This window comes from Rattus norvegicus, chromosome 15 (assembly GCF_021556685.1).
Source record: "Rattus norvegicus strain SHRSP/BbbUtx chromosome 15, alternate assembly SHRSP_T2T, whole genome shotgun sequence".
In the NCBI taxonomy this organism is placed as follows: Eukaryota; Metazoa; Chordata; class Mammalia; order Rodentia; family Muridae; genus Rattus; species Rattus norvegicus.
The window spans coordinates 6,054,563-6,079,304 of NC_141548.1; the positions used below are offsets into that span (position 1 = coordinate 6,054,563).

A 24,742-nucleotide genomic window follows, 5' to 3' on the forward strand; every position below is an offset into this window, starting at 1 on the left:
ACAAAACATGGAGGAAAAAATGTCATGTGAAAAAAATTTAATAGTTACCTAAGCAGTGTCATGTGGTTGGCAGAGCGAATATTTCAACAGTTTAGAGTGTCCAGGAACTGTGTTTATTGATTTAAAAACTGAGGTTCCATACCTGCAGGAGGAGGGACTATCAGAGCAGATCTCAAAAAAATTCCGATTGTTCAAGTTAGTTTCCTATTGTCATAGGAAACATAAAAATGCCAATGTGGGAAAGTGAAGGTTTTATTCACCCCATAAGTTACAGTTCATCATCAGTGGAATACAAGAAAAGAACAAAAGGCAGCAGCTTGACAACAGAGAGGAACTCTGCTTACTCATCTGCTCAGCTACCTTTCTCTATGACCTCTCCTCCCCTTACTAGGGCTGGTACCACCCACAGTGGGCTAAGTCCCCATACATCAACTGCCATCAAGAAAATGCCAAAGACACAGTCTGCCAGCCATTCTGATGGCGTCAATTGCTCCAGAATGCATCATTTAGACAACTACAATTAGCCATCACAGCAAGGTATAAAAGGAAAATACAAACCTTAGCCTGCTCCAGATAAAAGTAACACTTCATGAATAGAATTTGAGGTCAAAAGTGAAGTTTCATGTGAGGAAGAAATTAGAAGGAATTATGACAGAAATTGCACTTTATTTAAAATAAAAAGTGACAACAAGCTGAAGCCACAAATAAAATGTTGGTAACTTTGACTTCTTGAAACCTCTTCTGGAGGCTGCAGGGTGGATGCAGGGCATGGTTGTTGGCTGGCACCACCATGGACCATCCAGAGTTTTGGTGGAGGATTTTCCATCAGAAGCCTTAGCCTTACTACAGAGGCCAGGTCCCAGGTACAAACCATAGTCACTCAATTGGATGACAGATCTTGTGCTCCAAAGACATGGAGGAATCCATTTAGCCTTGACTTGGGGACGGCTCTAACTAACTTCAGAGTCATAGATATCGCAAGCATCTAGAACACCACAAGACCCATTGTCTAACACCAGTATTCTCTGCTGTGCCCTCAGTCACCACGGTAATAATCAGTGGTGAGCTCTATAGTATTATTTGTTCCAGTTTCCTGGTGGTGCTGCCTCCAAACCCTGTTTCTTTGACCCAGACAGAAGCTTCAAGTAAAATAATAAATACTTTTTGCATTGAAAGCCATTGGTAGCTTGTAGTTGTAGTTAACAATGAAGACCTCAAGCAATCTTCCCTCAGTCCTCCTGTTTTAGCAAGGGTTTTTTTTTTTTTTGCTTTTGCTTTTGCAGTTTGTTTCGTTTTGGTTGTTTTCTATTTTATTTTGTTTTATTTTGTTTTGTTTTCCTTTTTGTTCTATTCTTCTTAGGGTGCATGGAGTGGTCAAGAAGTGGTTGGAAAAAGGTCAAGTACAAATTCAGATGCACAGAAAGACCCCAGTCTTTCTGGCAGGTCCACTGTGTTTGCTGCATTAGGGCTTTTTCCTTTTGCCTTACATGTTACTCATTTTCACTCTCTTGGAGGCTTTTATCCAGTCATAATTAGTAACATATCTATCATAATTATTTGAATTTCAATTATCCAATTCTAACTACTCTATCTCCTATCCCAAACCAGAGAAAGGCGTTGAGTCCTGTAGGGTGTGGTTTTGATGCTTAGATCAGGAATCTTCCTGTGAACACTGATCCCTGATAGTTCAATAATGATGCTGTTGGCCAACCAGCTGGGTGGCATAGTCAGGTCTTCTAGTTTTCCTCCAGGCAGGCAAGGAGACACAAGGGAGGAGAAGGGATTTAATACTTCAGAGGGAGTAAGAACTACCAGCCATTTGAGATCTAGGGCTGAGTGGCAATTGGTGGCCTCCCAGATGGGCTTGGTGTAGCAGGCAGGAGGTTAGAAACACAATAAGCTGAGAGCAGATTTGGGTGCTGAGCTATGACTAAAGGACACTGAACAACTGAGCTGAGGGCAGATTTAGAGGTGCTGAGCTGGGAGTAAAAAGGAGGGCATCCTATTTGGAGGAGACTTAGAAGAACCTGGCCACTGAGCCATCTCATCGAAAGTATCTTAATGTATGTGTCTTTTATGTGCAATCCAAAGAGACCTGGGCAGGGTTGATAGCTTGGTCTGCCTAGAGCTTAAAGTGAGGCAGTAGAAACAACACTCTACAGAGTCCTATGTGAGCAATCCATGGGCATTAAGGAGCGAATCCAAAGTCACCTTGACTAAGAGAGTTAGAGCTGACCCAGATGTAGCTTTTCACTATAACCATCCCTTCCTTTTGATCTTTTAGTGTGCCATTTGTTCAAGAATATTAGTGAGGAAGAGAATATGACTCTAAAGGTTATTCTTGGTTGTTAAATTGTCTTCATCTGAGATTACCAAACCACAAAAGTAGAGGGGAAATCTGTGAGGGATTTCTGTTTATTGTAAATTCAAATTTACTTCTAATCTGGATATTTGATGTAGGAAGTCACACCTTAAACCCAGAACTTTAATCCTGATCTTCTTTTTTCTTTTTTAGTCATCTACAGATCCATCATTATTAGGAATGTGTCCTTCTCACTGGAGACCAGAGAAGAGACCTACAGTTCCATGATACTTAAATGTCATAGCAAGACATCAAAACAAAATGTCAAAGTGTGAATGGAGGAAATTATTTAGGACAGTGTTTTGCAAACAAGTTTTGATACAGATATTCTTGGAAGGAGAGCTCTGCAATTTTGCATTTCATATTTGACTTTGCTGGTACTCTGACTAGGATCAACATAAAACTTCTTGGGATTTTCTTAATCTCCTTTACGAATAGAGATCAATGAACCATCAGCTCTGTCGTCTATGTTATTATGGCTACAGTGAGGACCAAGTATGCTAAAGCTCTTCATCTGATTTTTCAAACAGCGTCCTCATACGAGTGTGGACTTCTGTGGGTTGTGGGAGGGCAAGGTTGAGAACACTGGCTGAGAGCTGTGAATGGAGAAGTGGGACGGTGCATGCAGGAGGGAGGGAAAGGCCTGAGTGTGGCTCATGAACAAATTCACAATATCCATTGATTTAATAACCATTCAGGAAGTGGACTTCTGCAAAATGACTTCAGCTGACCAGCATGGCAGGAAACCAGAAACAGATTCAATGGGGATTTAGATCAACTGGATGGGAAACATGGGCTTAGAGGCAGAGACGTGTCAGCACATGATGAATGGAAAATCAAGCCAGTGTTGTCTGTTAAGCTTCTCAGCCCCATGGTTAGAGGCAAACAGCAACAAGTTTTAGCACTGAGGAAAAGAAGAAATAAAAGCCAATTTGTTGAAAATCCCCATCACCAAAAAGTAGTGACATCCTCTGTGATGCACATCATCTCTCAGGGGTACTGGCCGTCGGAATGGCTGGATGATGGCTCTCGGCATGGCCTCTGCCTGCACCCCTTTTCCTAACTTCAGAGCTCAAATCTGCTTCAGCCGGGTCATCAGCTCCCCATTCTGTTGCATGGAGATCAGATCGCTGCGTCTGCCTATGCAGTCTTTCTTTACCTATGAAGACCTGAAGAACTGTTCTCCATCCAGTGAGCTGTTGTAAATAATCTTGAATCTCATTGGTGTTGTTAGTGGCTGTGATGTTCACAGATTCCAGAAGACCATGTTTGGAAGGCAGTTGACTGAGGATTTCTTGGGTCTTTCTGCAATAGGGGCAGGTGGGCTGGATGAACACGACCACCTTCCCAGATGGGAACTTGCAGTTCACAAACCACTGAGCCACGCTGACAGGCTGCAGCTTTCCAGGAAGGAACATTCGGTTGAAGGTACTGGTCCCGTGTCAAATAGGATTGGAAAACCAGATGTCTTTACTTCTGTGGACTAAGATCTGGAAAAACCCAACTACATAAAAATCTGAGGACAAGTTGTGAGGGGTTTGTTCTTTCCTTCAATCATGTAGGTCCTAGGGAAGGAGCTCAGGTGTAGGAAGTTGGCAACAATTACCTTTATCTGCTGAGCCATCTCACCTGCTGAATCCCTCATTCATGGAACTGAAGAAACTCTGTATCCATCAGGTATTCTGTGTATGTATCTATGTATCATTCGCAGAGTAGATACTTTTGTCTCTTGGTTGGAAAGCACTAGTCTGGAGGGCTCTTGGTTGGTCTCAGTAGTCCAGTCCAGGAGCTGCTTTACAAGAATCACTCACTGATCTGGAAGAAACTCTTTTTAGAGGCAGTGAGATCTTCTGGAACAATATCAACCATCCTTCTCCCTTCCCAGTTTTGAACTGAATCATTCTCCACCAAAGGCCTGTGGTCTCTGCTGCAGGCTGCATCCCCCCATGCTGTCTGAAGCTTGCTCATAGCAGTGCATTTATGGTACAGCAACATGATTTCCTTACCACTTCACCCCCAGGAAAGTCTTTCAATTCTTTATTTAATCTGATGGGTCTAATGTACATCGTCACCCAGGATGAGATGGGGGAGTTCTGCTCAACCCTTACAGTAAGAGATGCTGAGATATGATGTTGTACCCACTAATGCCCTACCTGGACGCCTGGCAGTTTAGACAATAAGCATGGCTATCCAATATGTGTGTTCCTACTGGTCTCTAGAAAGAGAGACTGAGAAAATATGCCTTGTACATATGAAGCCAGAAAAGAATTTGTGGATCTAGAAGACAAGGTACGAAGGACTGCGTGTAAATCCCAGTAACTGAGAAAGCAGCCTGGAGCCAGTTGTGTTATTGAGACTTCAGACAGCTTGGCCTTTACACATGTGACACAGCAGACTCCCATGAGCAAATTCTTAGCCTGGAAGATGTAGTTATGGTAGCCAAGAAAACAAACACAGAACTGTCCCCTCTGCCTGCCTCTTACTACTCTGATCTCCCACATCACGGGAGGCTGAATGGTCTTCCGCATACCCTGAGATGCAGCTCACAAGGGACAGCACCTGTCTTCAACAGAGCTTCATCTGAGCCTGCCCTTGGCCTGTGGTGGATGTGCAGGAAGTGAGCTGACAGGTGAAACGTAGCCTGGCTGGGTCTCAAAGTGCAGCTTGAGACTCACCCACTGTGATTGCCAACACTTCCATGTCTCCATTGGGAGGGCAGTGTCACAAGGTCCTCCTACTGTCTTCTCACTCCATTCACATGCTTCGTGTGACACAAGCTCATTCACAGTTCACAGGATGCAGCACAGCTTCAGAGCCCTCATGTCTGGGCACAGAAGCCAAGAGAGCAATGTCACAGTTCACAGTGACAATGTAGATATGCCAGGGCCTTTCCTCCAAGTTTTACTTTCAAGTGTATCCTTTTATTGCAGTTTACGCTACTCTGTCAAGAAGGCCACGTTACAGGAGAGCATTTGGATGACGTCACCGGGAACTGCCAGGGCCTCCTGCTAACCAGCTTTCCTTATGGTGACCAGATTCTGAGGTGCCATCTCCAGGAGGCTCTCCAGTGACACACTGGAACCCTTTCCATATCTCCTCCCTCTAAAGCTAGAGATTTCTCTTTGCTCCATTAGTAGTTACCTGCTCTGAAAGGGCAGATTGCGTCAGGGGCTTGCGTGGGGAGAAAGATCAAGGGACACAGGGTGGAAGATTCTTCTGCATAATAATTTTATTCCCAGATCCAGTCCTGTGACATACATTCCAATTTCCTAGGTTTTCCTGGTTTCCCAAAAGTCAGTATTTCCCTCCAGACCTTTAATTTATTGGATATTGGATTTCATTTTCTTATTGTGCATTCCTTCAAAGCCGGCTTTCTTTACATATATTCGTGGACGTGTACTCACGAAGTCTCTGTTTCGCAATTCCTTTGTTGCAATGATCTTGGTAACATAGTGAACCCAGTTACACAGTGAATATACAACTTTAAATGTTGTGCACCTACTTCAGATGATAAACTTCTGGATCCTTTCTCAAAAAAAATAACCAGATATCAGTGAGCAAAGGACAACGTGGACGGAGATTGGTCCTCTGCAGTTCCATTAGACGTCACTTCTCTAGTGTCCACCTTCCTGAGTTCCCAGGGACAGGCCTGAGGGTGTTAGAGTTTGGACCATGATCCTGTATTCATGCCAAATGTAAGATCCAGGAGGTTGGACAGGGAGTGGAAGGGCTTGAGGTCAGGTGAAAGCTCAACTTTAATAGGTCCAGAAGTTCTGGAGGGAGTCTATTTGGCATTGTCATCTGTGGCTTCTACGTTCTTGACCTAGTTGTGAGGAATCCATGTTAAAATTCCACCTAAACTCATAACTGTAAGAGTGTAAAACATCGCCACGTAGGTCCTTTGCAAATTGCTTTCATTGTCCTTTTCGATGCCCACTTGGCTCATGCAGTTTCACTACCACCAGGTCCAAATTAGGGGATATTGTTGATAGATTTAGAGGTTTACTGGGTCTCTCTGATAGTCAAAGTAATAGACTTTACAGAGAACTGGACGGACAGGATTTCAAGAATAAAATAGTTGAAGAATTCTGCCAAGTGCTGATCTCTAAGACTTAGAAGCAATGGGGGGTGTATTCTAAACATAATATTCTATGGTTCAATCCCTCCTTGTATGGAGTACAGCAGGCCCAAAATAAGAAAAGAGCCTTTCCACCCTTCCTGGACTCTAATGAAAGTTTCCATAGTGTTTCCTTTAACATCTTGTTCATTATTTCCACCTGCCCAGAATTCTGCACAACAAAGACTCCAAACTATGCATAAATCTTTGACTGTTCTTTACAGGCTTTGGCCGTGAGAGCTGGGCTATTATATGGCAGCATTCCTAGTGAGTGGCAAAATTAGCGGGAAAGTTCCTAGCAGAGCTTTCTAGTTGCTCTATGATCAGTTTCAGTCTGGTGTAGTGAGTTTCTACTCACCCAGAAAAGGTATCAATAAAACAAGCAGGTACTTTTATCTTACTCTAGGAGGCCATGTGTCAGTTAATTCAGGTTCCCATAATTTATCAGAGCATTGGCTACCTGTATGCAATCCTCTCTGGGTAAATGATCTCTGTTTTTTATTTACATAGGTGTAAATGTGACATCTGGCTTTGACATCTCCTTCTACACTGTCCAGTGTATGTGGGTATAACATACCTTGCTGATGGCAACTGAGAGAGTTCTGTGGACCCAAACAAGTAGTCTGGTAAAGCTGAATTACCAGAAACCTGCCAATTGTCTCTGGAAGAATGATCTTTCCCTCTGGTGTTCACCACCAACCTCTGGCGTCAAGCTATTCATTTGATTCTTTTGCATCCTCGCCTCTTGGTTATACTCGAAATACACAAGATCTAAGGCACAAACCACATGAAAATCAGGAAGGATGAGCAAAATGTGGATGCTTCACTCCTTCTTTAAAGGGGGAACAAAATATCCATAGGAGGGGATAGGGAGGCAAATTTTAGAGCAGAGAATGAAGGAACGCCATTCAGAGCCTGCCCCACATGTGGTCCATATCTATCTATGTATATATCTACTATATCTATATCTATCTATATCTATCTATATCTATCTATATCTATCTATATCTATATCTATATCTATATCTATATCTATATCTATATCTATATCTATATCTATATCTATATCTATACCTATATCTATATCTATATCTATATCTATATCTATATCTCTATCTCCACCAAAACTTGATAAGATGGATGAAGCTAAGAAGTACATGCTGACATGAACCGGATATAGATCTCTCCTGAAAGACACAGCCAGAACATGTCAAATACAGAGTCAAATGCCAGAAGGAAACCACTGAACTGAGAACGGGACACCCATTGGAGGAATTAGGGAAAGGACTGAAGGAGCTGAAGGGGCTTGCAACCCCATAAGAACCAACCAGAGCTTCCAGGGACCAAACCACTACCCAAAGACTACACATGGACTGACCCTGCGTAGGTAACAGTAAATAGCATTGTTGGGGCAACAGTGGAAGGGGAAGCCTTTGGTACTACCAAGGTTGAACCTCCAGTGTAGGGAATGTTGGAGAGGGCAGTAATGGGGGTTGGACGGGGAGGGTACACCCATTTAGATCGGGAAGGGGAGGGGCTAAGGGGCTGATGGACAGGAAACTGGGAAAAGGAATAACATTTGAAATGTAAATAAGAAATGCCCAATTTAATAAAAATGGGAGAAAAAGAATAACAACAAACAAACCAACAAAACAATAAAGAAAATGTTCCAGGAGCAGTGCAGGGGAATAGTGGTGAACAATAAGGGGGATGTATAGGGGATACACATATGGGGTAGGGAGAGGGAAGGGAATGGGGGCTTAAGGAAGGAAACAAGGGAGGGGAATAATGTTTAAAATGTAATAAAGAACTGTATCTAATAAAAATTTTAAAAGTATCGTTCCTCCAAAATTGCTGGAATTCAATAAATCTGCAGTCATAACCGATGCTGTATTAAAAGGAATGCAGAGGCATACAGCTCCATGTGTCCTGATCGCTTTTTATATTCCCATACTGAATGGTTTTATTTCCTCTAAGGTATTAGAGAAATACTTCTCTGTTTCTCCTTTGTTTGTCATTATAAAGGAAGCTAAATTTGTGAGCACAAGGATAAAGCAAGGATATTTTTCATCATGAAAGTGGGTTCCACAGAGCATGACAAACTGTCTACATCAAGAGCACAGGTTCCTGTGCAGCTCTGGCTGGCTGTGAACTGATGATGAAGCCTAAGCTGCATGAGACTTGCAGAACACCACTGTTGCCTTACACTTGTGCTGCTACAGGAGGAAGAACCACAGACGACTCAGGACGGTCTTGTGAGTGAAGGGTTAAAGGTCACATTTTTATTTATAGGCAAGCATTAATTTATTCAAGAACATTTTAAAGTGGGGAGTCAATGAGTTCAATGTATATAGCATTAGGAATATAGCATATTAATTAAAAAACTAAAGTTAACAAATAAATAACAAAACTTCAAACTTAAACAAATAAAACCAAATGCATAAAACCAAACTTCAAACTAAATATCAAATATAACAAGTAAATTAGTCAGCATTCAATTGCTACACAGTTTTCAACATATAACTCCAGCCTGTTGCTGGCCTTGCAAACACAGCAGAACGGCAGGTAAGATGGTAAAAATCTCCTCAAGATGAATGTAGACGCCTCATTCCGGGTGGTTGGTTGTTGATGGACAAGTCGTCAAAAGGTTAAATGTGAGGCGTGTTCCAGGCCACATCTCAAGGTCTTTCAAATGCAGCCCAAGATTGCTATGGTTACAAGGACTGAGATGGGGGAGGTGGTGTCAATCTTTGCACCCTCTGTGCTCCTGGTGGACAGTCCTGTCTCTGAGAGCTGTAGTCCTGCTCTGTGCCCTGGGAAACCTTCTGCTGCAGTGTTCAGACCTAGGGGTGGAAAAGACCTGGTGAGGACCTGCCATGTCACTTATCCCATACACAGCAGCACAATTCAGCAGGATAATCCAGGATGATCTTTCATCTGAGGTCATTCTCTCATGCCCAAGAGAGAAGGGGAAGAGATCCCACAGGCCTGCATATTTTCTCAGCTTTTAAAACTGCTAAAAATTGAACAGTGGAGAGCAGATAAATCCAATCATACATATACATTATATTTTCATATCATGTAGCAATGGCTAAATGTCAGTTGAGGAGAGATATGAACAACCTAGAAAACAATAGGAAGGCCTTGGAAACCCGGCCATCTCTGAAATGAAGACTATTATTATTCCTCCAGTGCAGGAATATGCCTGGGGTCCACTTGACAACCTCAATATCAGCAAAGACCCAGAGAAACAATATCGCAAGAAGTACATGCACACTGAAGTGATATTATATTTGGCAAGAATATGCGGCATGGAAATCTTGCCGAGGGTAGGCATTGAACTCTAAAGCACATATTCATGCAGACAATAAACTATACCACTCCTTTGTTTATGGGTATCGTAAAACTATTTGTGGGGAGACTTAAAGGCACTGGGCTCAGATAATACTAGAGAGCTCAGACTGGAGGGATCAGTACACAATAGCCAGAATCTCTATGGATCACATACACTTCATGGACGGAATGTCTTTTAAAATGGACAAGAATAATATTCTGATCTGCTCCTAGCTGACAGATGCTGAGAACTATGGAGAAAGTCACACACCCAATAAGACAGTTTATAAGTACAGGGAATCTACTTGGGTCCTCTCATCCTGTGCTTTCAAACCATCTCAGTGACACCGAAATGATGCTGCATCTTCTCAGACAAGGCCTTTTGCTCAGTGACCAGTTTTTGCTGATTCAGGGGCTCCTGCAGACTTTCCTCCATGCTCTCCTCATCCTGGTCATTAGAAGATTATATTGCCCATGGAGGCATGCATGTATACAGACACAGACAGACAGATACCCAGACATACACACTTTTGAACTCACCCAATTATATTTGTTCACACATACAAGCAGAGTATTTTGCAGAATGTGGTTAGTTTCCCAGTTAATGGTAATAGAAGAGATCACCCAGTCTACTATTGTGGCATAAGAAAAAAAAACCTGGAATGGGGTAAGTACACAGTGAGCATAGCCTAAAGACAGCTCAGCCAATAAAGTGTATTCCCATGAAAATCAGAAATTAGAAATGTGACATCTAGGCCTGTTAGCCAAGCCTCCTTAGCAAGGTCACAAGGCTGTGCACAGGAGGCTGATTTCAGGCAACAGAGCACTGGGTGGGGGCAGGTGAGCCTCTTCAGTCCTCTGCTCACTGTTTCCCAGTGCATGCAAAGTGAGCTGCATTTTTCAATATGAGGTCCCTTTACCATACAGTACCTGACAGGGGAGCCAAACTACCAGCACAAACAGCTAGGAAATCTCCATAACCACAATCCAAGGTAAAACTTGTACTGGGATGCTATCAGATATAATTCGAGTAAGAGAAGGCTAATTCAAAGCCAAATGCTGGCAGGTATAATCAAACTCAGCCACAGTCCATGGAAGGGTGGACAACATTGTACCTTTTCACTTTCTGACTGGTGGACATCTGCATAATTTTACTTCATGGCTGCTCTGAGGTGAACCCCTACAACACTAATGTGCCACAGTTTCTCTGCTCACACCTACTTCTTCTTCTGGAACCCTGTGTCAAAAGGTTGAACTTTCACAAGAGTTGTACATGGTGTCTCACAGGGCTACCCATTTGATACCTCCAGCAATGTCTGAGGGTCTCACTGTTCTAAACCCTCCTTACAGATGATTTTCACTCAGATCAAATGATTTTGAATAACAATGGTTAAGAGTGCCACAGACCCAACACAGGGTGAGTGCTGTGGACTATTTTGAGCCTCAGTTTCTGTCTGAGGCAAAGATGTGATTCCACCTCAGCATAACTCCTGGACATCTTGTGCTGCAGATTCAACTCTAAGCAAATTAATCTTTCAAATAACAAATTCCAGGCCAAACTCCAAAGCCAAGGTATATTCAACCAAGTTTAGGCCAATCTGGAAAGAAAGTGGTGGCAGGAAATGATTAACATAACCAGGATGTTGAGAAGACACAACAAGCCACATGACCTTCCATTGTTACTATACACCGAGAGCAAAGAAGGCAGAAGAGCCCTCAGTCATCAGTTTCCACACTCAGGTACATGGATTTCACACAGCAGCCTCTCCTCACATCCCTGTACCCTATTCCTGAGTTTTTCTCCAAGTAATGTCAATGTTGATGAATAGTTTTCCCAGTTTAAATAGTTTGAATAGTGATCAAGACCCCATTAAGAACAGTTTAAAATGTAATTGGAAAGATTAGGTTTTCTCTTCTTCTCTCTCTCTCAGAGTGTTTGTGTGTGTGTGTGTGTGTGTGTGTGTGTGTGTGTGTATACTTTTACATGTTTCTAAATATGTACATATAGACTTATACAATATATATAAATACATGTATATGTGTCTGCGTTCAGAAACTTGATGAGTTCACACACACATGCGAAAAAACACACATATACACACACTTCTATATATAAGACACCCATATCACAAACAATTAAAACAAACAACTTCCAAAGTACAATATGCATCATAGCCATAAACATGATCACACATGTATGTGCCCACAGACACAAACACACAAAAAAACACCCCCCCACACACACAGAGTCAGAGAGAGATGGAGAGGGGAAGGGAGAGAGAGAGAGAGAGAGAGAGAGAGAGAGAGAGAGAGAGAGAGAGAGAGAACAGAAATCATAAGTGAGAAGCAGAAAAGAATGGGGAGGCCATCAGGCTGGAAGAACAGTTGTTGAATACAGATTAGGCAAAGGAAATGTGTCAAGTGAGAGCTTAGACACTGCTATCCCTCCCTTATAGAGTAAACCTGTGTAGAGAATGCACTTCTTGGGCACACTAGGTTGAGAGAGCTGGACAAAAAATCCCTCTAATCCTCACATATCTCACACAAACCCTCACCCTGAGAGAAGTCTTTCCTACATCCCTGTTCATCCAGTCAGCTCCAGGACATAAGCCACAGGAAAGAACACTAAAACACTGACATAAAACAGGACGGACAAACTGCTTCTCAAGCTCTGTCACTAGAAATCACGATTTGGACAGGCAGGAGGGACCATTTTCAATGTACGGGGAAAAGGAGAGAAAGTCCACAAGCCCCATCATAATTGACAATGAGAGCCATTCTTTTGGCAATTGAACTGAACTCTAATCAGTTCTGTGCACTACAAAGATGGCTACCTCATGGCATCCCTCTAGCATAATGGCATGTAAGTGTGCAGTGTGTGATCAACAGATCCCCCTTAAGGAAATGCATTTTCTAGTTGAGCAGGAGGATTTGGTTGTCAATCCTCCAGTTTCTTGCATGAAGCTAACATCACAGAGAGTTTTGTAAATGTTCAAAGAGATGAACAACTGGATGAGACCTAGGAGAGTGTCTGGATAAGGTGGAGAAGGTTAAACTGGTTTGACTTGGTTTATGCTTAGATATCAGGAAAACCTGCCCTTGATGCTTCATTCATCCTACCTGAGGCTGCTTGTTACACGGATTTTCATACTGGCTTCCCCACAGAACCTTGTTGTTTCCTTAATAGACTCTTTCAGTGCAATCTGTTCCCATAGAAGCTCCCTGTTCTCATGCCGTGCTCTCTGGGCATTGTTCTTCAGCTCAAACAACTCAGTTAGGAGGGGGCAGAAGCTGCGGCTGAGACACAAAGAAAAAATGGTGACTCCCAGCCAGTCTCCAACTTCCTCCCACGTCTCCAAGTCCATTACTCCTTCTAGGGTCCTGATCTGAAGAGAGCCCCAGATTATAGTCCAAGTCCACAGTAGCCATGGAGCATGACCTAGAGACAGGTCAAATGGAGAAAAGAGCCACATTCCAGAAGACTCAGGGCACTTCTCAAAAACCTGACACCATTGATTCAAGTTTTTCCCAGAAGAGGACTTAATCCCCATGTGTGCTTATTTGTCCATTTTATTAGAATGTCGCTTGGAGGCCAATCTTTCTGTGTCCTGTGTGTCCTAGAGCCTTCCTTAGACACAGGCTTCCTTGTCTGCTTCAAACACTAAAAAGCCTGATCCTCATTTTACTTCAAAGATAAGAATGGACTGACACATGCTGTGCCCTGTGCTGTTGTCACAACCTTGTAAGTTACTCACCAGTACCAGTCATTTTCCAGTGTGAGGTGTGTACATTTGACCAAAGCTCTATTGACCTGCTCACTCATTTTCTTCATGTCGGTCATCACTTCCTGGTGCTGCATCGTGAGCATCTCAGACTCAAAGTTGTTCCTGTGGTAAGGCATGGTCCAAGGATGAAATAACATTATGAATGAAGGATTCAAGAATTACATGAATTCAGACTGAATCCTGAACTACCCCAGCCTAGGACATGCCACGCCCTTGCTTCTTGGTACTGGGTCATTTGATATTTATTAAGTTTATTATTGTGAACACGGAGACAGCAGTGCCAGGAAACAGAAGGAGGGAGCTGATTTGCTTGAGCTCCCTGAGGGGGTTTGAAGGAATAGACTAGCTTGCCAAGAACATTCGAGGACCCTGTGTCACAATCCAGGCTCCAACTTAAGCCCATGAAGACTATTCTCCTGTTCTTAGGTAACAATTCTCAATCATAGAATCTATTGCTACATGAAAACCCAAAGGAATATGAACAGTATTTACAGGGAAAAGAATTTATAACACGCACCAGGAGATTCCCATGTGCGTCCACCTGAGCAGATGTGAAATGTTCTACTGCTCACAGTGAGGCTCTCACCCTCATCATTATCATGCCATGGAAATTGACACAGGATAATTCTCAGGCCAAATCAGTACATAGAATACCCAGATCTTAAGTGATACACACAAACACACTCACACATGCATACACACACACAAACTCACACAAAACACACTCTCTCTCTCTCTCTCTCTCTCAAATACAATTAGAATGCCAATTAAATATAAGGATGTGGCATTATCTCCAAATACAATGAATAAAACCAGAGAAAACCAATGATCCCCTGTTGTCAGTCCAGTCACACACTGTGAGGCAGCAAGTGGGATTGGGTCCCTCCAGCTCTTCACAGGAACTATTGAACCCAAAGCACCTCCAAGTCAATTACAACAATGATTGGTCATAATCAGAGCACCTAGAAATTCCCACTAGCCAACACCTGTCCAGTCTCCTTAAACCACACAATGAGAGCTCACACACTACTACCCTCACTCCCAGACTGTGATTCAATCAGGCCACAGGCTATGATTTCCGTTTGTAGGAATTAAAATAGCCTGTGCCACCATCCCATTCCCATCTGAACTTCACATTCTGATGCAATCAGGAAAGTGATTTTGACCATGAGGACACCCTGGAGTTGTAGCCTACTGTGATGTGAGGAAATGTGGATTTAACAGAACTTGCATTGTGACTACCTGTCATTTAAATTCTTTCTCGGGTAATCGGCCAGGATTCTCCTGAGTTCATCTCTCTCCTTCTGCATCTTCTGGAGAGCAATTTTGATGTTCTCCAAACGCTTCATTCTCTCCTCTTCAACAGGTGTCGTGGAGGGTTGGGACGATGCCTTCTGATCAAACTCTGTAGGTAGATAAACACCAGTAAACAGGCATATATGTGGACACAGTGTCAAGAAAAACTATGCTTACTCTAAACAGAAGTCTGAGGATGAACAGTTCTACAGATACAGTGAATCCCTGACAGAGCAAGAAAGCTATCTTTAAGCTGAACTCAGCTAGTTCCCTTTTCCCACCATCATAGCCATATGATGACATATGCCATCATAGATATAGACCACACCTCCTAAAGCCATTCCTCTGTCACTGAAATTCTAAAGCTGGCCTAAACAAGAAGAATTGGAGGACCTTCTCAGCTAATGTCTGATGTGAGGCAGGTAAGTCCTTGAGTTCAAACTGCTTAACATCTTGAATCCCTAATCATGTGTGTTCAAGGACAAAGTAACTGAGACCTTGATATATGACCAGGAGAGTATCCCTCTTGGCATCAATTACCCAAGTAATCTACAGGACACTGCTGAGAATGAAGTGTTTCAACAGCCGATCCTGGAAGAGACACTTTGTTATTCTTATAAAGGCTCATCCTGGTATTCTTTGACACTGCCCAGGACACTAAAGACATCCAAGGAAAGCCCCTTGACATATAACAGTTGTTGGTTTTCTGTCAAACTAATGATCAGAAATTATTGTGTCTGGGTCAGCCATTAGGAAGACTGAGGCTCTAAATCATACGTCCTACTCCTGGAAGGACCAACACAAACCAACCTCCTCCAGGGAGCTCCCCTTGCCCTGCCCAGTACTCACTTGACCTCCTCAAGGACCTTTCCATTCGTCTTCTTCTCCAACATGATAGAAGGCTGGCCTCCCTCTGCCTTGGTCTGGTGCCTGAATGGATATGATTGTCCCTCCGAAAGAGACTGAGGATCCTGGAGAACATGCCTCCTCGGGAACCCATTAGGAAATGAAGGGAAATCGCTCAGGCAGTTGGTGTCACCACAACACTGCTGACATCACAGAACATTCTAGTGTCTCCTGGATACAAGAGAATTTCCAGGGAAGACACTACCGGTGATGTCACTGGGAAATGCCATAGCTTACCTGCTAACTACCTCCACCCAGACTGACCAGTTTCTGCAGTGGCTTTTCCAGAGACTCACTTTTGAGCCAGGAACACCCATTCGCTCACTCTCCTTCCAGAGCTTCAGAGTTCTCACTCCTTCATTACAACTCAGTTGCTGAGGAGAGGGAGAGTTGTATCAGACCTTGAAATGGATAGAACATCTTTGTTAACAGCCAAAGGTCTAAAGACCGTGGATGAGGGATATTCTTCTTCCTGAAATGTATAAACCCAGGGTCCATGCATGTGACATATAGTCCAATTTCTACAGTTGTTACTGTTCCCCAGAGGCCAATATTTTTTTCCTTCACCTTTAAATGTATGCAAGTTGGAGTATGTTGTTTCATGGAGTGTGCCTTGAGAGGGGTCATGGTTTCAATATATTCACCCATGTTTTTTCCTGAAATCTCTGTCTTACCATCCCATTTTGTGCAATGGAAACTCCCTTTTCCTGGCAAAAAAGCTTCTCAGGTATAGAGCAAACATCAAATTGTAAACTTTCTGTCCATTCTTAAAGTTAAAATCCCCAAAAGTGAGGGAGGAACTGAGACCCAAGCGAGAGCCATGGAGGGGCAGAATGCAGAGGTGCTGCTGGCCAAGGAAGAGCAGGAGGAAGCAGAGAAGCTGTAGCACATCATGGTGCACTGGGAGCTAGAATTGGAGTTCGACCTGGGCAACCTGCTGGCTTCACTCTGAGGACCTACAGGGTGCTTAACCATCATTTATAACTCAGTATCTGGTGTCTCTCTGGCCACCGTTGGAACTGCATTCAGAGGAACCACAGACAAAAGTCATCCAAAGAACAATTCACCAAAATAAATAAAAATTAGTACATTTTTCTTTCAAAAAGGCATACAAATGTATGGTCAAGTCAAACAAAACCCAAGGAAACACAAGAAATGAAATATTTTACAACAACCCAAGAGTGCAAGAAACAGTATAAAAACAATCTCTTAGGGGTTGGGAATTTAGCTCAGTGGTAGAGCAAGGCCCCGGGTCGGTCCCCAGCACCAAAAAAAAAAAAAAAACAAAAAAACAAAAAAAAAAAAAAGAAAAGAAAAGGAAAGAAAAAAAAGACCAATCTTTTAAATCTATAATAATTCTATATGTATTTCTTGAAATAGCAGTTGGAGGAAGCAGGCTGTCATGCTCTTATAAGTTCCATAGCCTCATCAACCCTTGTGACAATCTCCACCTGTTTGATTTTTTCTTAAGCACAGATATGTGTGAGTTAGAATCCCGAGTCTGTCTGGGATCAGACTGTAAACTGTAGTCAATGTAACACTGGCAATCATTAGCCACAATCTTTAAGTTTCCCTTGTAACATCAGAGCACAGCCATATCTTTGGAAAGCAAAACTCACCCTCCACCAAACTATCCTCCAAAATCCAGTCTCTCCAAAACACCAAGTCCATTCCTCATGCTATAAAGTATGACGGCCAAGCCTTGCATATGAAGGATCGATATTGCAGGCTCTAATACCTCACCAAAGAGACATTGCCCTAAATTCTTTTACAAGTCCGGTTTCCATGATAAGAGTTATATTAAAATATTATCCCAATCTAGACCTGTTTCCCTGGGTTGGCACATGCCACGTGTTTTCTCGAATGACTCCTTTTTTAAGCCAACATTCTATTACAAATATTACAAATTTTCAACCATACCCAATAACTTAAAAGCCAGTCACCTATAGCCAAGACATGTAAAGCTTATTATACATTTAAAACCAAACAGAAAAAAATGAAGTGACTACACATATCTTTAGTACTTAGATCAAACACCATTTTTACTTCTTTAGCTGTCATTTTAAAAGAAGCACCTTGTTACCTGTTGATTCCAAATATCACAGTCAAAGATTTCTCTAAGAGAAACAGCTAACAGCTCCATTACCATAGAAGCTTTGAAGCTGCTGGCACCTTTAAGGCCAGCTAGTGTAGACATTGAGCCAGCCCCCTGGGGAGCTTCCCCAGTGGACAGACCTAGGCTCCTAGCTACATTCCTCCATTGAGGCAGGATTCAGTCAGAGACACACATGACAGTTAACACCAGAGATAACCAGTTATCTAGGATGCTGGGCTCCAAAGGTCAATTGAAACTGTTTTATTTATTTGTTCCTTTCTTGAAAGGACTTAAAACTAAATCAAGGGGAATCAACCAGCATTTAAAGTTTTCACCATTTTTTCTTTTAAACATAAAACACAAAACATTCAAGCAACAAGAAGCACAACCCAGACATACATTGACATCCATGGACAGTTTGGTGCAACAAGGACAGACAATAGACATAGAGGGAAGGAGCTAGATGGTGTCCCACCAAAAGGACTCAGATAACCTACCTAAAGGACATAGAACCAGAAATAAGCACTTCTCCAATAGGAGCCAGCAAGGAGGCAGGATGTCCCTAGGAGAGCTCTTAAAAAGCTTAATCTCACTTTCCTTCTTTTGCCAAAGGATCTGGAGAGTCTGGGAGGAATGTTTTTCTCAAACCATTTTCTCTCTTGTCTAGGGTGTAAACTGTCTCTAATCAGGGTCCAAAGACTAAAAGCATCTATGAGAATTAACTTTGCTTCTCTAGATTTTAGCATAACTCTAAAAGAACACGTACACAAAAACATTTGACCATTATTACCTTGTCCCTTTTTACAAGGTTTACTCACCAGTACCCCAAATCTTTATTTTTCTTTGCAAGTGCTTTCAATGCCCACGGTGCTTCTGTATCCTGCTTACTGGGACTTTTCCTGGCCCATTTTCCCCAATACGTCCCTCCTTCACTGGCCGGCTTCCTGGGACCATCTTGTCAGGTTGTCCTCTCTTTTCCAATCTTGGTGGGACCTCCATTTGATGATGCCTGTGTCATCAGGACACTCAGAACCGGGCATAGGCCTATAAGAGTTAAGAAGAAACACACACTCGGGTCATTCGTGTTAAAAGAAGGCTGTCCACGCTTTACTGAGATCTCCTTATATACCAGAGGCAAAAGCCGTGGAAAAACAATAAAGCAGGTGAAAACCCCAACCAGGAAAATAGGAAAACAGGAAAAATCTGCATCGTGGCAAGTCCCGGCCCCAACACAGGGGCGTAAACAACTTCTTAACATCAATAAGCTGAAAGGCTCAGCAAGAGGAATGGGTGCCATGGAAGGTCCTGGCCCCAAATCAGGGACCGAGAGAAGCTGCCAAGGGTGTAAACAACTTCTGGCCATAGTAGGCTGAAAGGCACAGCGAGGGGGAAGGGAAACACTCCAAGGTAGGGCCCAACAGGCTAATATAAATATATATTGGAAAAACTAAAACACTGTATATGAAGAAAAATAATTAAAAAGTGCTACATATCTAAGCATAACATTCATAATAAAAGAAACTCAAATGACAGAAATTCATAAGAAATATTCATCATCCTTCCACATCACGCAAATGCAAATAAAAATTACTCTGAGATCACTTTTCACACTTGTCAGTATGACTAAAGTTAATAACACATGTGACAACTCAAGCTGACTGGGTTATGGAGCAAGGGGAACATTCATACTCTCCTGGTGGAAAGGAAAACTTCTACAGCAACTTCGGAGATCAGTATGATGGTTCTTCAGGAAGGTGAAAATTGTTGTACCTTAAGATACAACTCCAGGTCTCATGTCCAGATGTTGATTCATCCTAGAATACAGACCCTTGCTCAACCATGTTCAGTGAAGCTCATTTATAATGCTTAGAATTTGGAAATATTTAAGTTGTCCCTTAACGGATGAATGCATAAAGAAAACGTGGTGCATTTACAGACTGCATTGCTGCTTAACAATTACAAAAGGCAAAAAGGAAGCATGCACTATGCAGGACAATGAATGGATCTAGTAAAAGTCATTCTGGATGAGGCAATCCAGACTGAAAGAGACAAATGGGATACATATTCACTGAAATGTGGGTGTGGGTGTTAGCTGTTGATTCTTCAATCTGTGTGACTGTATGATCAGTTTAGTGTGAGGGTCTAGGGACGTGGGCCAGACTGTCCTCATTTAGGGAAGTACAAGTTCACTCATGGATGGCTGAGGGACACTGTCAGGGATAGGAATGTGAAATGTGAAGAGACAGGGAGAGGGCAGCAATGGAGGGAACATAGAGAGGGACAGTAAAATGAGCGCTGTATCAAAGCCTAAGAGAGTAGAAACCCTAATTGCTTTTTAAATTGTTTTATAAAGGTAACTAATGATTTATTATGGGTGCAAGGAGAGAAGTTAAAATGTTGATTGTGTTCATCTATGTGAAATTTCAATAATAAGTAAGTCACAACAGTTATGGATTTTGACTTTCAATGAACCTGTTACAGATAATGAATATCTAGTCCTTATGGAGACGTCTGTTACCATCTATTATACACTAGTCATTTTATTTGTTTACATTTCAAATGTCATCCCCATCATTGGTCTCTCCATTTTGAACCCCCATACCCTCCCAATCCTCTTTGTTTCTAAGAGGGCACTCCTCCATCTACCCACCCACTTCCACTTCACCCCTCTAGCATCCCCCTTCTCTGGGACATCAAGTTTCTACAGGGCCAGTTGTCTCCCTTCCCAGAGATGTCAGATGAGCCAGTTGTTGCTACACATGCTCTACACTATATGTATCAGGAGCCATAGCCGGGACCATATATCCTCTTTAGTTGGTAGTTTATTCCCGAGGAACTCCTAAGGCTCCAGTTAATTGATATTGTTGTTCTTCATATTGGGTTCCAATCCCCTTCATCTCCTTCAGGCTTTTCCCTAACTCTTTCATTGTGGTCCCCAGGCTTAGTCCAATGGTTGGCTGTGAATATCTGCATCTATTCTTGAACAGAGGCACATGGGAGGCTAGAAGGAAGCCTCAGACTCCAAAGTAAGGTAATAGGATGTAATTCTGTATTTGCCCAGAAGATGGCGACATAGGATCCTTTTCACAAACTTGTTTCTCACTAACCTCTTAGTTCTGTCCAGCATGTCAGGAAAGTTCCGCAATGTGCTCTGTGACTGAAGATCCTTCTGCTTGCTGGAACTCGATCCGCTGCGTGGAATACTCTCGATCGGCGATGGGCGTCTGGGTCGGTGGACGCAAAGACTCCAGGAATTGTGAATGAATGGACTGAGTTGAGCAGACATTGAATTCATCTGAGGGGTTGGCATCTCCAGAACCTGCAGCTTAGCATCCATGGATCCAGGAGAGCACAGTGTGCAGGGCTGAAATCAGATTCTGTAATGGAGAGGCGGAAGAAACTATGGTTTTGAAGTATTTGTTCTTTTTGAAAGCACAAAGTGGGAGATCAGTCAGTTATCCTCTTTTTGCAACATCTTACTCTGAGCTGCAGGACATATCCTGGGGGATATTGCTTTCCATATTCAATGGGCTTTTCAGAAATTCCAGTTTCCTGAAACGGCATGGCCCTACTTTGGTGGACTGACTGGTAGGAAGTGGAAAGGTTCTCTGAGGGGCAGATGAGGAAAGGCCAAAAGAAGAGGAAAGAGACAGCTATGAAAGGGCTGCTGGTGGGTACAAGGAAACAACAAGCACATTTCTCAAAGCCCTATTTTACTATAGCACTCTGGGAAGCATAACCACAAGCTGACAGAAACAAATTGTTAAAATAAACAATGCATTCGTTCCCATCCCCCAAACTACTCTGTTTTTAACCACCAAGGTCAATAGAAATTTAAGCCTCAAGTACACCTTCTCTTAAGGTTCCATACCTCAGCAGGCTGAAAAATCTGCCAACAGGCCTTGACCTACCTTGACTATGCCTAGCAGGCAGACCTTCTCTCTCTTTCTTTTCCTCTGTTTGAGAGCAGGAGCAAATGACTTTATACTGTGGGAGGATTTCCATTATCAACAAACATAAATTTTTCGAAGTCATTAAAGCTAGAAGGCCAATCATTGATTGGCAGGTGTGGTCAGGTCACTCTACCTAAACTATCCCATGGAGAAAAGTAAAAGTGACAGCCATACCTGTGTTTAGGAAACAAGATGTCACAGGTGATTTGAGTATGGGTGCTGTGTGGGAGAGAGGAGGTCATGAATCTAGCTGGAAAAGCCCACTCCACTTTTAGATGTGTTTTGAAAGACATATAATAGAAATTTAACTGCAACAAAATTTTGTCAGCAAATGTGCTCTAATGATAGGTGGTTAGGTTTTGGGGGTCATATTGACACAGAAACTGGATTAATGGTAATATCTTGGGAAGTAGCTTGTGTTACAAGGAGAACTTCAGTTATCCCTTGCCTAGGCCATCTACTGTCTTCTCTTCTCTTTTTCCTCTTTCACTCTTCTATCTGGGCTGTTGTAGCAAAAGGCTCTTCCCAGAGACAAGTCAAAGGAGAATTAAGGTGACATTTTTAGCCTGTTTTCTTATAGACACATTGGACTGCGAAGGCTGTGAGGGAACCAGGCGGGAGGAGTGTGCAAAAGGCAGAAGGAAGCAGTGACTGCACTGGTCGTGTTTCCCATTCTGTCACAGAAGCATTTTAAGAAAGGAGGGTTCCATTGGCTCAGAGTCGGGAAGCACAGACTCCATCCTAGAAGGGGTGAGTGTAGCTGTGAGAGGTGCAGTTGGTAGAAGTGGACTGGCTGGCAGGATGTGAATGAGACTCTTTCCATGTGGGTGGAGCAGGGAGCAGAAATAGGGAAATTCTACCTCTTAGCTTCCTCTCTGTGCCATTCAGTGAAGGCACCTGGCCTGAGAGTTATGGTGTTACCACCATTCAGAGTGAGCTTTAAGTCGATTCTCTCCCCAAAACCCCTCAGAGCGACATTCAAAGGCCTGCTTCACTAACACACTAGGCAATTTTTACCTTCCTCAAGTTGTCAGTGACCAGCAGCAGAGCAAGGCAAGAAGGTTGCACGGCCATTTAGAGGGTGGAATCAAGGAGTGGTATCCGTGCAAGCCAGAAGAGACCTACAGGAAAGCTGGACATCAAAGAGCCACACACATTCTCTCATGGATTCTCATGGTTTTCCCAGGGTGAGATTCAGATGCATGTGGTAGCTAAAGGCATTTCTGGCTGAAGCCGGTTTTCCTATGTGACATTAGGAAACAGTTGTAATAAAAGAAAGTTTCAAACAGCAAACTGTTCTGATTCTGATGGACACAAGTCTGAACTAGTCCTGAATTCTCTTCATAACTTTCGATACTTTTGAAAATAAAGGATAGATAGTATAATGTACTCGAATCCTAAAATACTGTGAAGTATGCATTTCATAAATATGCATTACATGATATTCAGTTGCAATTGCTGGGAATTGTACTTTCTTCTATCCCTATAACCACTTGGCTCTGGTCAGAATTACTAAAGAATATGATGACTTGGGCTGTGTGTGTCTCTGTGTGTCTTTGTGTGTTCTGTGCGTGTGTTTATGTGTGTCTCTGTGTTTCTTTAGGTATTTATGTGTTTATATATTTATGTGAAAATGGAGGCTCTGTCAACTTATGGTATTTTTCACAGTAGCTATTGTCCACAGTGTTTTATGAGATGAAGTCTTCATTATGGCAGATGGAGTCAGAGAGACTACAGAAAGATCAAAGTATGGGGTTGGGGATTTAGCTTAGTTGTAGACGCTTGCCTAGAAACCGCAAGGCCCTGGATTCGGGTCCCCAGCTCCGGAAAAGAAAAAAAAAAAAAAGAAAGATCAAAGTATAGAGGAAGGGGCAGGGAAGATATCACAGCAGTTGAAATCACTTACTGTTCTTCCAGAGGATCTGGAATTGGTTCCTGGTAACCATACAAAGACTAACACCAACCTCGATAGGCAAAGCTGTCTCCCAGATTCTGCCCACACTTGACAACCTCGTGATCCACCCACCCATACAAAAGGCAAAACACAGATACGGGTCTAGCGGCTAAGAGTGACATGGCCTATCTAATCCGGAGGGGAGGAGGGTGGCGGCCAGCAGCAGCGGCAGCCACAGGGGCGTCCAGAACACTCCAGACCACCTCCCTCCCCACCCACCACTTGTTTGGGTGGCTTTAAAGAGTTGAGTAAAGTCAAGCTGGTAACCAACCATGACTGAAGGAGGATTTGATCCCTGTGAATGTATTTGCTCTCATGAACGCACTATGAGAAGACTCATCAATCTGCTCCGGCAGTCCCGGGCCTATTGTACCAACACAGAATGCCTTCGGGAATTGCCAGGGCCCTCCGGTGACAGTGGCATCAGCATCACTGTGATCTTGATGGCCTGGATGGTGATCGCTGTGCTCCTCTTTCTACTGAGGCCTCCTAACCTGAGAGGCTTCAGCCTTCCTGGAAAGCCCTCCAGTCCTCACAGTGGACAGGTCCCGCCAGCCCCTCCTGTGGGCTAACATCCTGGTGTGGGAAGCAGCGATTGTTTGACACCCTGCACGACCGAACGACTGCAGAGAACCTGGCACTACCTGTCTCTCCTTTTCCATCTGCAGTTTGGATGGTATTGTTTTCATGAGCTTCTAGAAGTTTCAGTTGCCAACTGCCTTTGTTTCCTGTGTTGCCACAGTCCTTGTTTACAGTATACCTGAGTAAACGATTTCTTTGAAAAGTCGAGGGCTATGTTGGTTGGCCTAAGATTAAACATTCCACTCGTTCTCCCTGGAACACTGACCATAGCGACTGTGGTGGTTTCTGGCCCAACTGAAGGAAAATTAAGGTTTCTGCATTTAAGTATTTTAAGTGGTTTGGATAGATTTTAATTCTTT

At 43.0% G+C, this 24,742-nt stretch overlaps 1 protein-coding gene and 1 pseudogene across 1 annotated transcript; both read right to left on the reverse strand.

The window, feature by feature from the left end:
* Positions 1–3,260: 3,260 nt before the first annotated feature.
* Glrx-ps3 (glutaredoxin, pseudogene 3) lies at positions 3,261–3,780 on the reverse strand (annotated as a pseudogene).
* A 4,950-nt stretch (positions 3,781–8,730) lies between these two features.
* On the reverse strand, positions 8,731–16,200 carry LOC134481918 (uncharacterized). Its single transcript, XM_087586985.1, has 6 exons — positions 16,096–16,200; positions 15,743–15,970; positions 14,840–15,002; positions 13,568–13,699; positions 12,933–13,109; positions 8,731–9,322 (listed from the first exon to the last, which is right to left on the reverse strand). The coding sequence occupies exons 2-6, from the start codon at positions 15,891–15,893 to the stop codon at positions 9,223–9,225; spliced, it is 723 nt and encodes a 240-aa protein (XP_087443111.1). The 5' UTR covers positions 15,894–15,970; positions 16,096–16,200; the 3' UTR covers positions 8,731–9,222.
* Between the last annotated feature and the right edge of the window lie 8,542 nt (positions 16,201–24,742).